General features: G+C 29.9%; 2 protein-coding genes across 2 annotated transcripts; both read left to right on the top strand.

Moving 5' to 3' along the window:
* Positions 1 to 515: 515 nt before the first annotated feature.
* On the top strand, positions 516 to 12,006 carry LOC145745525 (dyslexia-associated protein KIAA0319-like protein). Its single transcript, XM_082563628.1, has 21 exons — positions 516 to 656; positions 1,820 to 1,992; positions 2,621 to 2,891; positions 3,080 to 3,643; positions 3,875 to 4,051; positions 4,374 to 4,492; positions 4,782 to 4,935; positions 5,274 to 5,371; positions 5,724 to 5,832; positions 6,758 to 6,921; positions 7,181 to 7,303; positions 7,638 to 7,783; positions 8,239 to 8,387; positions 8,549 to 8,694; positions 8,878 to 9,036; positions 9,296 to 9,441; positions 9,707 to 9,843; positions 10,094 to 10,216; positions 10,421 to 10,511; positions 10,595 to 10,713; positions 10,804 to 12,006. Exons 1-21 carry the CDS (start codon positions 557 to 559, stop codon positions 11,073 to 11,075), a joined length of 3,540 nt encoding a protein of 1,179 aa, XP_082419754.1. The 5' UTR covers positions 516 to 556; the 3' UTR covers positions 11,076 to 12,006.
* An 881-nt stretch (positions 12,007 to 12,887) lies between these two features.
* On the top strand, positions 12,888 to 15,386 carry LOC145753933 (uncharacterized). The gene is made up of 2 exons (XM_082570514.1): positions 12,888 to 13,407; positions 14,000 to 15,386. Exons 1-2 carry the CDS (start codon positions 12,888 to 12,890, stop codon positions 14,947 to 14,949), a joined length of 1,470 nt encoding a protein of 489 aa, XP_082426640.1. The 3' UTR covers positions 14,950 to 15,386.
* The last annotated feature ends 437 nt before the right edge of the window (positions 15,387 to 15,823 follow it).

Genomic DNA, 15,823 nt, shown 5'->3' with positions numbered 1-15,823 from the left:
TTCCAACACAGCCAGGGTTATCCTAGCAAGCCGATGGGCCGCTAATTGACCAAATATTGTGTTTGGCATATCGTAGACTGCTAGATTGACAAAAGAAAGGTAAATAAAGTCAAATTGCGTCTAATTGAAAAAAAAGCTTAGGCCTGCCGCCTGTAGGCAGATAAGCCCGAAAGTCAGACTATATTAAATGTTTTTGTACAAGTACCATCGTTTTATAAAGTTTAGATATTGTGTTTACATTTTTACTGTTTAGTGTTATTTAATAGTTTGTTTAACTGCAATAATCTGGCCATAAATTAAGGTACCCATACAATTTATAATAGATCAAATGGATCGCTTAAGTAAAACAAAACCAAGGGATTCCATAGATTAAACTCTAACGCCAAACTATACCTAACGGCCTAATCGATACAAACGATATGAATTTTTTGGATTTTTTTTGGCACATGTGCGAAATATTTTTTTTATATGTATATATGTATAGTAATTTTACTACTCATTTGCTTTTAGTATGTTTTAGGTTGAATCGAAAAATATACATACAGACATATACAGGATGAATTTATTTAATTTTATTTGTAAATGTTTTATTGTGCTTTCATTCCTGGTTGTTAATATATATGCCACAAACAAAGAACTGGAGGATTTTCATATCGGTGGGTTGATAATGATTATTAGACTACCTACCTTGCTACTACAACCATATTGTAGATATAAAGAAGGAATAATTTGTTTTATAGCCTATAATATGTCTAGAGTTTTATGTAGGCTATTGTAAAGTCTGATTATTTATATCATGACTAGGGATGGGCTGAAATCCAAATTACTCGAATTCGACGAGCCCGAGTATTTTGTCGCGATACTTCGCCGAGTCCGAATACTCGGTTATGACGTCATTTAAACGTATATAACTGTTCACGAGAATCTTTTCCGCATAATTTTAAAACTGCAAAATTTCCCAAAAAATGCGTATTTATGGATTGTAAAAGGTTTAACGTTGGCAAAACTACTTACCGCTGATAGCAATATCATTTTAAGTCCAAACGAAAATGTTTAAGTCTCAAATTTATTATGCGTAAAATTTAGTAAAAAAAGTGTATTAGTTGTGCAATTGTTGCTTAAATAACATAATATAATTGAGAGTAGATTATAAATTATTAGAAAAAGGCAAACCTCGTGTTTTTTTATGTTTAGTAAATCGTATACGATCTTAAATGACAAATTATTACTCGGCGTCCGAGTACTAAAAAATGCTCGACGAGCACGAGTATTAAAATATGCTTAATACTCGGGCCGAGTACTCGGACTCGGATTCGATTGGCCCATTCCTAATCATGACTTAAACAGTAATTTTCTGACGGCCTTGTGTATGGGTTACAACACTAGGCTTTATTACAGGTTTATAAGCAGTTTCCACATGCTTTCCTACTGTAGGTGGTTTTTGAGTATGGCGCGATAAACGGTATAAACTATTGTTAAAATAAAAAGCATTCGGCTGACTGATTATCGGCCAATTACTATTAACCAAACTGTTTGGGTCAACTCCAGACTGGGTTCTGTCTATTAACATATGTTTCTCGATGTTTAGGCCATTTAGTGGTCTTTTCACATTCAAAACAAATAAATAAATGATATTTTTTAATTATGCATTCTTCAGAGTGGTGACAATTTTGCAAATTGACAAAATTTAATATGGTCTTAAAACTAAAATTGGCAAAGCCTTTCTCTACTTAAAAAAATGTTTTTTTTACTAGAATACAACTCCCAAACTATTTTAAAGTCAAATTTAACACAAAATTATTATTTTTTGATTGTATAGGCCAATGTCAAATTGATTCCTACATTGGATTTGAACTTCAGCCGAATGGACCAGTAGCTTCGGAAAATATAAGATTTTTAGATAAAGTTGATTTCGACACCTGTGCTGAAATATGCTGCAATGCAACAGTGGATTTTAAATGTGATTTAGCGATATCTGTTAACTTTACAAAGGTAACAATTTACAAGTTGTTATATAGGCCTGATATTAATTTTGTTTTTAGTTTAATTATGTTAAAACAAGTTTTTATTTGAAATAAAAATGAAGTAAGTTTTCTCTTTTTGGTACAAATCTATGGACACTATGTTTACCAATCACACCTAATCATACAATAATAAAAAAAATGTAAATTTTGATGGTAAAAAATTGAGGCCCAAAATTGAACTCTTTCTCATTTATTCAAACTTCCCATATTTTATTTCCTGGAAAAATTTCGTGAAATATTGTGTTGCAGTGTACAACCAACCTCCTATATGTTTATGTTGTGTATTTTGAAATGTAAACACTATTAAAAATTCCACTTAATATGATGTATATATGGGATTTAAATCCTATTTTATCTTGATACTAGTCTATTACTTGCCATTTGAGCTAAATTTTAATTGTTATATTATTTGTTATGTTATAGTAACTAATATTTGTCAAAATTTTACTTCCACATCAAAAATAAATTATTTTTAAATTTTAAAGGGAATTTAATTATTTATCTAGCACTTTTAACATATTTATATAAATATAATTTTATTTTATATGGTTTAATTTTTTTTTATTAAGCTAAAAAAAATTGTTTTGGATATTTAGAAATGTTTACTAGTTCAATGTGACTTTATGGGCGATATATTAGACGGACCATGTGGTTTTACCCCAGACCAAGATCTAGAAGATGAAGAACTTCTTACAATTGTTATTGGACAAACATCATCTTTGATTTATATAAACAAGAGAAACACTCCTGAAGATAAAAAAAAAGAAAAACCGAACGATAAGAAAAACAATTTCAAAGAAAATGATATTTTGGATCTCGAAAACAAAAATGCGGAAAATAAAGAAACTGACGTCTCTTCTAAAATAGGTAAAAGGGTCAATTTGCAAGGTTTTGTTATTTAATATTCTGTTAAAAGTTTAAATAAGTTTGTTTATTAGGAATTGCATGGATTTATTTTGAAACCAGTGAATTTATTTTTGAATAATTTCTTTCATTTTAAATAATATTATTTTTGCAATTAGCATGGCAATTTTTGATTTTTTTTGCTTTTCTAGGAACCAATAGCTCAACTGATAACTCAGACTTAAATCTTGTAAATGACATACTAAACATAACCACAACTACTTATTACCCAACACAGTTTACTGAAACTACAAAACTGTTCACCAGTGAGCCTAATACTATTACTGACCCCATACCTCCGGCTCAAAACACAACACTCGTACAAAAAAATAATACAAGCATTAATATAAGTACCACTCCATCTTTGAATACAGATGCGATGACTGTCACTTACTCTAATACTTCAAGTGTAGAGATCACACAAAATTATCCAATACTAAATACCACTGTTACAACACCGAACCCTACTGTTTCCAGCAATTTGACTGAAACTAATGCTACAATACAAAGCATTACAACTTTACAACAGAGCAGTTTGTTAATAAACACAACAGTATCTTCTTTAACAAATAAGACAGAACCAAAACCTAATGCTACTGTCAATGCCACAAATACCAACATAACAGAGTACATTACAGCTACCGTTCTTGGGTCTGGGTTAAACGAAATTACCACTGGCAATGTTTCGACTACCACTACTGTTTTTTCTTTGAACGGTTTGTGCCTATTTTATTGATTTTTATTTTAATTCTTATTTGCTAAAAATTGCTTGTATTATTTACAGTCTGTAATAATCTGTTGTAAAAATCTGTTTATTTTATTTAATTATTTATATTATAATAAAAAAATTTTATTACAAAATTTTTGTTTTCATAAAAAAAATTTTAAATTGTAATTTTAACTTTTTTGTATATAACAATGTTAAAATTCGACATTTTAAAATTTAGATACAACAACATCCTTAACAACAACAACAAGCACCACGGTAACAACGCCAGTTATAACAACAACTAAAGGTGTACAAATTATTCCTGTCAAAGTAAAGGGTATAACTAGTATCAGGCTCCCTAATAACTCAGTCACCTTAACTGGTATTGCAAAACAAACCCCTCCAAATAAAGAAGGTATGTTGTGTATTTTTGTACTTAAAATAAGTAGGTATACTAGTTGATTGCTTACCCTATGGGGTTTATTTGAATTATTGTAATATGGTTGCAACTGGCAGCTACAACTTGGTAAACACAATATGTCGACCCAAAATACAGTTTTAATAATTTTCTAATAAATTGGACATACATTCCTAATAAAGATATTGTCTACTAAGTTTAGTTATGTAAAAGTATCAATATTTAAAAACCTATTCATTTGTTGCCTGATACTTCAAATTGCTCTAACTTATTTATTTATTATTGATAAAAATACATCTAATAACTTATTTATAATTAGAGTTGCAATATAAATGGCAATTACTAAAAAGTCCAAAAGACCAGGATGCTGCCTGGTCTGGTATGGAAGAATCTGTAATCGAGCTTAGTGATTTAACTGCCGGAGTTTATGAATTTAAGGTAAAATAAATTAGTAACTTAAACTAAGTTGTCAATTTGTTATTAACATAGGTTATACCACGCTGCCTTATAATTTATTTAGTTGGTTACTATTTCAACACTTGTTGTAGTATTATTACAACTAATATTTGCCAGAGAGAATTCCCTGCCTGCCACAAATGGCAGTTTTGCTTCTTTTTGAGCGATCCTAAAACACGTTTTTTTTATAATAAAAAGTTTTACAATCAATAGTAAAAAAATCCAGCTTACAAAAACTCGAAAAAAAAAACAAGTTTGTGATTTTTTGTAGGTAACTGTTACTGGACCTACTAGCAAAGGACTGGCTTATGTAAATGTAACTGTTTTGGAACCAGTACGAATAAATAAACCTCCTGTTGCAATCATCACACCCGCTCATCAAGTTATTGATCTACCAACGGATACAACTATTTTAGATGGAAAAAGTAAAATAAATCATAAATCTTGGTATTTTATTTGTATTCGGTTAACATTAATATTTTGTGATATTAAGATTGGAAAAGTTATTGTTGGAGGGTCTTTTTTTTAAAAACTGGTTTGTATACCAATCTCCACCTTATGGCCTGAACACTTATTACCCAGACCTGGTCAGCAGTCTTGGGTTACCTAGGGCAGTTTTTGATATAATTTTAGAATATTGCCAGATAACTAACCTGAAATAAACTACATCTATTTAATATAACATTTTAGTGTGCTATTTTGTTTTTACCGTATATTTCACAATTTTTTTTTAGTTTTTGTAATAGAATATTGATTTCAACAGAATCTACAGATGATGTGGAGATAGTGAAATACCACTGGGTTGCTTTAAAAGGCCCATTACAAAATGATTATGAAACATCATTTGAAGATGGAAAAAATGTAAGTAACGCAATTATAAAATCAGTTTATAAATATTATTGTAATAACAAATTTAAAAAATGCGGTGTATTATTTATAGAAAATGTAATCATTAAAAATTTGTTAGTACGATATAAATAATATGTTGCAACATAAAAGTTCACAATTATACAATCACAATAATTTTATTTTTAAGATTTTAATGTCTCCAACACCATTTTTTTCATTGTTTTGTTTTGTTTATTTAAAAAAAAATTAAAGGGATATTGGTATAAAGAACAAACCATTTTTAAAACCTATTTTAGGTTCACACAGTCTTTTCTGTGTCAAAATCTGCTAACAATAAAGTTTAATAAGTTTCCATTTCCTGCAGATTGCCAGACTGACAAATTTAGTGGAGGGCAGCTACACATTTCAGCTCACTGTAACAGACAATGATGGTGCCACTAATTCAACCACAGCTACTATTCAAGTCAAACCAAGTAATAATTTTAGGCTTTTACTTGAATTAAATATTAAAGATTTTAAATTTTATTTTTTAATATGAAAACCCTTTCCAAATTTTTTTATTTTGACCACACAATTTAAGTTTTTGATTTTAGGGTAGAATAGCATAAAATATTAAATTATATACATATAATTTTTTTAATATGTGAAATTTTACCTTTTTAAACTTACCAAAAGCCTGTTTAGGTTGTTTTGTTTTTTATTTAAAAGGTTTGGATATTCTTTATGTTAAATTTTTTTTATTAGATTTTATTTTTTAATTAAATTTAAATCAATGTTAAAATGTTGTTGTTGACATTATATTAATCATGGAAATTGTTAAAAGCAAATGTTAAAAGCAATGTAACTGAAACTGAGTTTTTTAATATGCAAAAATTAATTGATTTTAAATCCATCTTCGTAATTTTAAGACATAACATAGTTTTTTTTTAAATGGGTATTTAGTCAAATACCAGATACATAATTTTGTAAAATCAGTAGACCTATCTAATTTTAAATTGTTTTAAAACCATTTTGAATTTTTTTTGCCTTTAAAAATAAACTTTAGTTAATTGCTTTAAAAAGATCGACTATATGCCTGAAACAAAGAGAATACATGTTTTTTCAGACCCAGTCTTAGGTTTATTTTGGCAGTTTATGATATTTTTGATGTATAATGCCAGAAAATTAAGCAATCAATTTTTTTTTTGCTTGCCACTAGTTTGTACAATTTCTTTTATCCTAATTAAGTAAGTTAGTGCATGTAAGCAGTTGAAATCGAACCAATCGAATGACTTCATGTTGTGAATTAGAGCGACCTTTCCTCTAAACCTTGTCGTTGACTGAATTAATCATTTAATTTAATTTGATGGAATTTACTTAACGCACCAAAATTAATATTTTATACACTTAAATTTTTAGAAGTTGACAATCCACCAATTGCAAATGCTGGACCAAACCAAGTAATTCATCTGCCCCAAAACTCACTTGTTTTGTGTGGTAATGGAAGCACAGACGACTGGGGTATAGTTGGTTATAAATGGTCAATCAGTCAGGAAAGTGGGACACAAGTGGCTGATATGCAGGTATTGTGAATAAATTAATTTGTTTCCTTGAATGCGTAAGTTGTATTTTTAATTTGTTAATGTTTTTTGCATGTTGGTATCTGCCCATTTTTCTGAAAACCAACATTTTAAGAAATGTCTTAAAGCCGGTAAATTGGCTTGTTCAGCCATGTTGTTTTGCTTAAATGTTTTATGTAAAATAGTTTCCAGTGATGCATTATTAATTAAAGATAAAACCTTAAAGTAAGATCACCATACCATTATTTTTTTTGCCTGACAGGGAGCTAGAAGTAAATGTTTGAAGTTATCGAATCTAGAAGCAGGTGAATATTCCTTCCAACTTACCGTAACTGATGACTCAGGACAAGAAGACACCACAAAGGTCACCGTCATTGTACAACCAGTAAGTCTATGCATTTAAACATTGCTTGGTAAAAAGACTGTTAGTAAAACATTGGCCCAGTACAATGTCCGGTTACTTGCATTTTTGGTCTATGAACAATTTTTTTTTGCATTTCTTGCTGAAACTTTTTTGTACTTTGTGTTTATTTTTTTTTACTTAGTAACCTAAATTATTTGAAAGACTCAAAAATACAAGTGGTTCTAATTTTTTTGTTGTTTTTTTTTTAAATTTTATGTTGTGTTATAAACATGACAAAAGTTTTCTGGGTTAAACAGAAATCAAAATGTTTAATACATGAAAAATCATATTTGTATAATTGAAATTCCTTCATTAGAAATCAAATTCTCCACCTAAAGCGGATGCAGGACCAGATCAGCAAATCCTTCAACAGTTAGATGGAGATCTGGTGGCTACAACATTAGATGGGAGTAAAAGTAGTGACGATAAAGGAATAGCACGTGTGGTGTGGACCCAAACCAGGTTAGTTTTGTTTACGCAGATTGGAATTAATCTGTTTGCCTTTCTATGTAAACTAATCGCTTGTGTACATATAGATGTGTCAAGTTTTTAAGATTGTGGACTTTAAACTTTAAAATGTTCAAAGGTTGGAAAGATTGCTTTATTGATATTAGTTTATTTGCTTATTTTTCCAATGTTTGCTTGTTGATTTGAAATTATTTTTGTTTGTATTTTAACATTAGTTTTGTGTATTATAGTCTAATGTTTACAAAGAATTTATTAACCAATTTTTTAAGTAAACGTGTCCATTTCTAAATCCATTTAAGAAAAATGCGCTTTTTACACATAATCACCTATCGTGAAAAAAAGTGGTGCTGTTATTTTAAAACATATACCTTGTTTATTAGTTTTTAACTGTTTTTATGTTAATTCAATTTTTTGTTTTAACTTAATTTTTTTTCAATCATCTATTTTAGTGGTTCACCAGTCACGATAGTTGAACCTAACTCTCTAGCGACATCGGTGTCAGGTTTTAGTGATGTAGGAGTGTTTGAGTTTAAATTAACAGTTACAGATGATGATGAAGAGAGTGGTAGTGATACCATGCAAGTTGTTATTAAGGAAGGTAAGTTATCACATGTTAGGTTTGTGATAATTTTTGTAATATTTTTCCAAGTTTTATGATTTGACCTTGCTGTATTTAAATTTCAATTCTAAGGTTTTTAAAATAAAAAATACTGTTTGTAGTGCATAGCCCAATATTTATTTTGTTTATTTTTATATTAGAGCAACCACCAATAGTAAGGGCTGGTGAAGATATTACATTAAGACTTCCAGACAACTTGGCCATTCTGGATGGTTCTAAATCTACTGATGATTATGGAATTAAATCTTATAAGTGGACGAAAAGTCCCAAAAGTCCTGCTGCTGGGGTAATTAATAAATGTTAAATATTTTAATTTAAAATTGATTTTGACAAACAACTATATATTTAGTTTTTTAATTTATGATTTTTAAACACTTAGTTTTACAATCTTAGAATTTTGTTATATTTCGTTCTCTTCATCTTTTAAGGTGCAACAATTTTTTTTAAGTTGTTCTTTTTTGTTTTTTAGTTTATAATTAATGGAACAGATGACAAAGCAGTTTTAATAGTGGATGGGTTAATTGCTGGTACTTATACTTTTACGCTTACTGTTACTAATGTCAGATCAAAAAGTTCAACTGATTCTGTCAGTGTTAAGGTTCTGCCAGACTTCCAACTAAATGGTTTGGTAAGTATATTTGTTGTTGTAGTGATTCAATATTTTATGTTTACACATTAATGGTTATAAAATGTCTATTTAAATTTATTTTGGTTCTGTAGTTTATCTTTTTTGTAAAGGAGCTATTTTTTATTTCGTGTATTTTTTTAAAATTTAGGTCATTTTAATTTTTTTGTTGTTATGAATTACCGTTAACAAAATACTTAGTAAAACTGCATATATTATTTTAAAAACTACGTACAAATAATTTTACTCATTACTTTTTTAGGTTGAATTATATTTAAATATTGATGGTAGCAAATTCAATGAAGAAACCAAGTTAGTTGTGATGAACAAGCTTAATGTTATTCTGTCCTTAAAAGCAGATGACAAAATTCGTTTAAGATCTGTGTTTAATGATCATATTAGTGGAAAGTAAGTTTAGAATTTAGATTTCTAAATTTTGACTTTTTTAAATTGTCTTTTTCTTGGAAATTGTATTGAAATTTCAAAAACATGTAAGTAGTTAAAAAAAATTGTGTGGTATAAGGCTTGTCATTGTTTATATATTTTGTAAGGCATTTAATTTCTTTATTTTTACTTGAATTTTTAATTATTTTTACACATTGTCGATTTAGATTTAAAATTTTTTCAAAGGAAGTAATGTTTTAAAAATTATTTAAAATTATGTTTTTTTTAGTGTTGTGATGCTTTTTTATGTGGAGTTAGCAAACCACACAGCCTTACCATCGCTCCAAGTGGTGGAAAAAATTAATTCTCAACTTAAAACTAACATTAACTTGTTTGATGTCAAAATAGCAAGGGTGGACACTTATGGTAAAATTATGATTTTATTATATTTATTACAATAGCTTATACTTAAAATTATGGTTTTTTTGTATAGAGTAATTTTTTAAGTGATTTTAAAAATAATTTTTAATAGTAAATTTATATTTGTAAAAGGATATTTAAAATAATTATTTAAAGATACAGATTTTTAAGATTTTTAAAAGCCAGTTATCTTTATATTTCTATAAATTTAATATTTAAGCACCATTTAAAATTAATTTTAACATTTTGTTTAAAGTTTGTGAGAATAAATGTTCTGAGCATGGAAGATGTCACACAGGATCGAAGGAATGTGAATGTGATACTTTTTGGATGGAAAATTTCTTCAGGAAATATGTTGGAGATGGAAACTCAAATTGTGGTATGATTTAACCTAAAATATTTTCTTTAATTTTTTTATAGTGGTCTAATTAAGGATGCACATAATTTTTGTTATTTAATTTTATTTTTATTTAAATTTTTTTTCTACTAATATACTTTTAAAATTTTTTTTAATTTAAATTGTAAAAATATTATTTAATATTGAAAAAGGGTTTTTTAATTATTCAATTTCTTTTTTTTGAAGATTGGAGCGTTCTGTATGTTGTTATTATAACAATTATCTTAATTGTTGCCACTTTTGTATTAATATATACAATGACATGCTGTATATTAAGGTACGTACAAATATGTATTAATGTTATGTTAGAGCCTTTTATGTTATTAACAGAAATTTTGTTAAGATTACAGTTTTTTATAGGCGAAAGGGCAAAAAAAGAACAACGGGTCGTAAACGGAGAGGGTATGCGACGATACCTAAAAGCGAATACGAAAACCTTCTTTTAAAATCGGAGAAAAATGGTTTTAAAAAAAGTAATGGTCTGTAATTTCTAACATTTAAATCTCCATTATGTTAAAAATTTAAATTTTTTTTAAATTGTCTTTAACTTAAAATTTATTTTTCGGCAGATGGTTCAGCGCGTACTAACACCAGCAACATGCACAAAACAAGCTCGCTCATGCGTAGCATGACGTCATCAAGCGACGAATCGACCGTATTTGAAAAAACTCACTTAATAACAAATCATCCGCCAAAGCGCCGTAGTAAACCGACGAAAAAACGAAGAAAAGAAGCTTCTTTGATTGACGTCGACGCACCAGACTCAAATTCGGACGACGGAAATTTTAACGGAATGGGATTGGACAGTAATCGACAAGGTCATGCCAGTCACGCTGTTTAAATTGAATCGAGTTTTCTTCAGTTTTTATATTGCGCTTCTTATATCACCGTGCTGTTACATACCCTAGATTGGGTAAAGAAAATAGGTCCTAATAGGTTCGAAAAAATCAAGGCTGAATATAATGTAGTTTAAACTTTAACGCAATTTAAAAACTAAAATTGCTCTTGAAGTCAACTTGCAATTTATTTATAAAAATGCGATGTTTTGTCCGATTTAAAACATGAGTTTTAGACTTGCCGTGCTCGGGCCTTGCTACCTACTTATATGCACTTACTACATAATTTCCGAATATATTTGTCATCGTAGCTGATAGTGGGATTAGGTTACACAATTCTAATGATATGGAGACATCAAATTTTAATGGAAAATGGACTTCTACAGTCATTATTTATTTTTTAATGGTGCTTTTCTGGTCTTTTAATTTGTCCGTTGTACGTTTTCTAAGTTTAAAGACATGTCGAAGCTTAAGAATTTAATATTAAGTGTACACGATTTTTATTCAACACACAGGTCATTGGGCACTTTGACCAATTTTTTTACTAGTAATGATAATACATTTCATTTTTAATGGTTCCACCTGTGCCATGCTAATGTTGCCCAGTCTCTACTGTACATAGCCATATATTATCTAAATAATGATCTTCTATTTTATTTTTTCATTTTCCTATGCATTTCAGTGTTTTTCTGCGATTTTTTTCACGCGAACAGAGTTATGGTCATCTTAAACTGGCAACAACTCCTATAAGTTATCTTTTTAGATAAAACATTTAAGTAATTTTGGTATGCCAAACTATACCTGGCTATAACGACATACGGTATTAAAACTTTACCTTTGTTTAACTATGTGCAAGTGATCAAAACCAGTTCGGTTTAGTGTCAAATGCTTTATTTAAATTGCTAGAAATATCGTTGTGAAATATTATTACCTATAGTAATAAACCATTAAAAGATAACTACTTTTCAGTCTTAATGAGCGATGGGATGTGCGTATTATCATGTTCCGTGAGTGACAAACAGTAATGATTTCAAGGTATCAACAGGTCATGCTATTATATTGCAAAATTGCTCTTTCCATAAGGAAGCAATTTATATCATGTTGTAAGACTGTACCATGCAACGGTATAAGGTAGGTAAAAGTTTGAGGAAATTTGTCTTTAACTTCCGTTGCAGCTGACGTTAAAGCGTTTCTTTAATTTACCAAATAAGGTGATAGATTACATACAAAAAGGCTTTTAATGATATGTTGCAACTGATCAAGGCATAAAACATATTTTTCATAAAAAATTTTAAGTAAAAGGTGTTCACCTAACTACATTGCAAAATAACTGAGTTTGATAAAAATCAAATTTTCCTTTATAGCGTTTTAGATCTAGCAAAACAGAAACGATTATGTTATTTCAATATTCAACGGATATTCTAAGCTTGATACTGAATATAATATTTGGAATAATATCTGGTTATTTGATTGTTTCTTTAATTTTGTACGAAGTTTTGCTAAAAAAACGCGGAGAATTGGCAAACAACAGAAGTGGAAAATTTCTAAGGGGAATGTGTATAATAACCTCAATATTAGGTTTCCTTCATTATTGTTTCGTGGTTGTCAATCTATTTTTGCCTAATGAAAACGATCTATGTTATGCGTTTGGAATCCTTTGGCTAGGTACATACTCTCTCGGCATTTACACGTCGTATATTTTTCTTTGGACTCGGCAGCATATTATTTACGGAAGTCCAGCCTTTCGACATCTTAGAACAAAGTGTTTATCAGTGTTTAGTTGGTGGACGCTTGTAGTTTTATCGGTAGGGGGTATTATGATAGTCCTGGCTGGATCTCGGTTGATATTTTTTTCAAATTGTTCAGATCACACCGACCAAAGCAGGTTGCAGCTCTACACGACAATTTTGTCAGGAATTCTTGTATCTCTAACAGCTATTGGACAAATTCAACTTAACCTCTTGTTTCTTATACCGTTGATCAAGCATAGGCGTCAACGCCGAAGCGTAACTCACGTTAATTCTCAAAGAAACTCACAGACGGAAAGTCGCAGTGACGTCACCCTTTCTCTTGTTAGACGTTGCATCGTTGTTGCTGTCCTTTGCATGATAACGGATATAGTTGCAGCTATCATAACCATTACGCTACAACATCCCGGAAGCAAAATAGTTTACGATTTTAACCTTTTGGTGAACGTTGTTTGCTGCGTGTTTACCTTTCAGGACTGGAGACTGAAAATAAGCCCGTGGAAAATTAAAGAAGCCAATAATAAAATGGCGGACTTTAGAGCTGGGACACTTTCAGCTTTGTCATCTAAAAGTTCTGGACCAGATTTAGGTAATCGAGAAACGGCTGTATAAGAATATTTAATAGCATTGTACTATTTCCCCCCCAGAAGTTTAAAAAATAGTTTAAAATTACTTGTTATATATTATTTAAGTCATTATTTAAATTTTAAGTAAATTGTTTTGTAGCCTATTTATTTTCTTTGTTATTTTATTAATTATAATATGATTAAAAGTGTGCTGCTGTATAATACTTCAGTTTTCCTATATAAATAAACTACCATAACACAATATTGCTTTATCATGTGCCGTTAATTCATAACTAAATGACGAATTCTCAAAATGATTAATATTTTTACAATAACGTGAAAATTGTTACACCTACGACCCATTTTTTAACTTTAGCTTGTGTATGTTAGTGGGCGTGAAATAATACATAGCATCATTTCCGCAAATTTCTTATTCCAACGACCTATTTAATTAGGATTTAAGAAATGTTAGCACGGGCGTGAATATTGATTAAACTTAGATTTAGAATATATTTTATAGAGTACAAAAATTGATTTAATTTAAAAATAATTTACGTTGAGCTGTTTTTTAGTCTAGGTATTTGTTGTGTTAAAACATGGAATCGCTGTTTCAAGATTCTACTGATATAGTTGCTTTAGTTTTAAATGTAGTATTTGGAATTTCGTCAGCGTATCTTACCATTACTTTAGTACTTTACGAAATATCGCTAAAGAAAAAAAAGAAATCGACCAAAAACAAAAGTGCTGTTTTCTTACGAGCATTGTGCATAACTGGATCAATTTTGGCGCTTTTTCATTATTGCTTCGTAATCGTAAGTCTATTTCTAGTTGAAAAAAAGGTCTGCTATGCCCTAGGTGTTTTATGGCTTATAACGTACACTGCTGCGATACTTACTTCCTACGCATTGCTTTGGACACGCCAACGTATAATCTACGGTAGTGCTGTCTTTCGACATTTAAGAACAAAATGGTTGTTAGTATTTAGTTGGTGGACGCTTATTGTGCTAATTGTCGGTGGAATAATGATATTTTTGGCTGGGTCGCGGTTAATTTTTTTCTCGAAATGTATGAAACCTACAGATAAGAGTAAACTGCATCTTTACACTGTTATTTTGTCCGGAATTCTGGTTTCGCTTACTGTCATCGGTCAAACTCAACTTAGCTTGTTGTTTCTTTATCCGTTTATTGAGTATAGACGCCAGCAGACAAGAAACAATCAGTCGTGTTTACAGCAAAATGCACTGCCAGAAACAAGTACAAACGCAACTATTTGTTTGGTTAGACGATGTATTTTTATTGCTGTGCTTTGTACCATAACGGATACCGTTGCGGCTATTGTAACCATTACGCTACAACATCCCGGAAGCAAAATAGTTTATGATTTTAACCTTTTGGTGAACGTTGTTTGCTGCGTGTTTAGCTTCCAAAATTGGAAGGCTAAAATTTGCCCGTGGAAGTTAAATTTTGCTGGTACACAGGCTAATACAACTTCAAATTCTGGAAATCTTGTGGAAACCGACTTATTTGTACGTACTCAACACGTTAACTGCACAAATGCAAATTAGCAAACGTTGTTTGTTTACACCCTATTGTAACTAAATGTTGCGACACACTAAAAAAACATTTTTTTGAGGGGAAAAAATGACAAATTAATTTTACAATTTTTTTTGTATTTATATTTATTCTCGACGTGGGAAGGTCGAATGCGCGACCTAAACATAGAGAAACATCAGTTACCCCGACCCGGGATCGAGTTGTCTGTGGTAGTTTGGGATATTATACAGATTATAAAGCTCAGCAGGAGTCCATATCGTTTATATCGCCTTACTCAAGGGCGCTACAGTATGAAATCACTGGGGATCAAACCCAGGACCTCATGTAGTGTAGGAAGTGTTCTGATCACTACACCACGCTTCCGGTAATTTGTTAATAGACCTATTATATAATTTATTATAGTGTTTTGTAGTCACATAACGTAGTTTGTTAAATACAAATTGCTACATCTTTATAGTTTATAGTTATCTCTTCCATATTAATAAGTTAGAATCAAATTGTTTAGATAGGCTTAAACTCCATTTTAAAAAAACAAGTTAAATTTTTTATTCAATTGCCTTTTTCTAATGTTTTTTAATTCCTTTTTACACTGCTAGTACGAAAAATAGTAAAATGATATGAAAAAAGATTTTACCGACATACTAAGATGATATGAAAAAGCATGTTATCACATGATGGGTAATTTCTATTGTTTGCATATCTGCCTAATTCGTGTTTATAATAGATATTGCTACTTTTAAAACTACTGTAACCTAAAGGTTGTCATGTTTCGATGTATATCTCAGTGTATCTAAGTATATCTCAGTGTCGAGATTTGTTACCCCAAACCTGATTAGACGTTTGAATGTGTATGTGGTGCTCAACAAAGGTTAGTTTTGACTTGAG

This window comes from Corella eumyota, chromosome 1, assembly GCF_963082875.1.
Source record: "Corella eumyota chromosome 1, kaCorEumy4.1, whole genome shotgun sequence".
NCBI classification, from domain to species: Eukaryota; Metazoa; Chordata; class Ascidiacea; order Phlebobranchia; family Corellidae; genus Corella; species Corella eumyota.
This window is presented reverse-complemented; position numbering and strand designations above follow the sequence as displayed.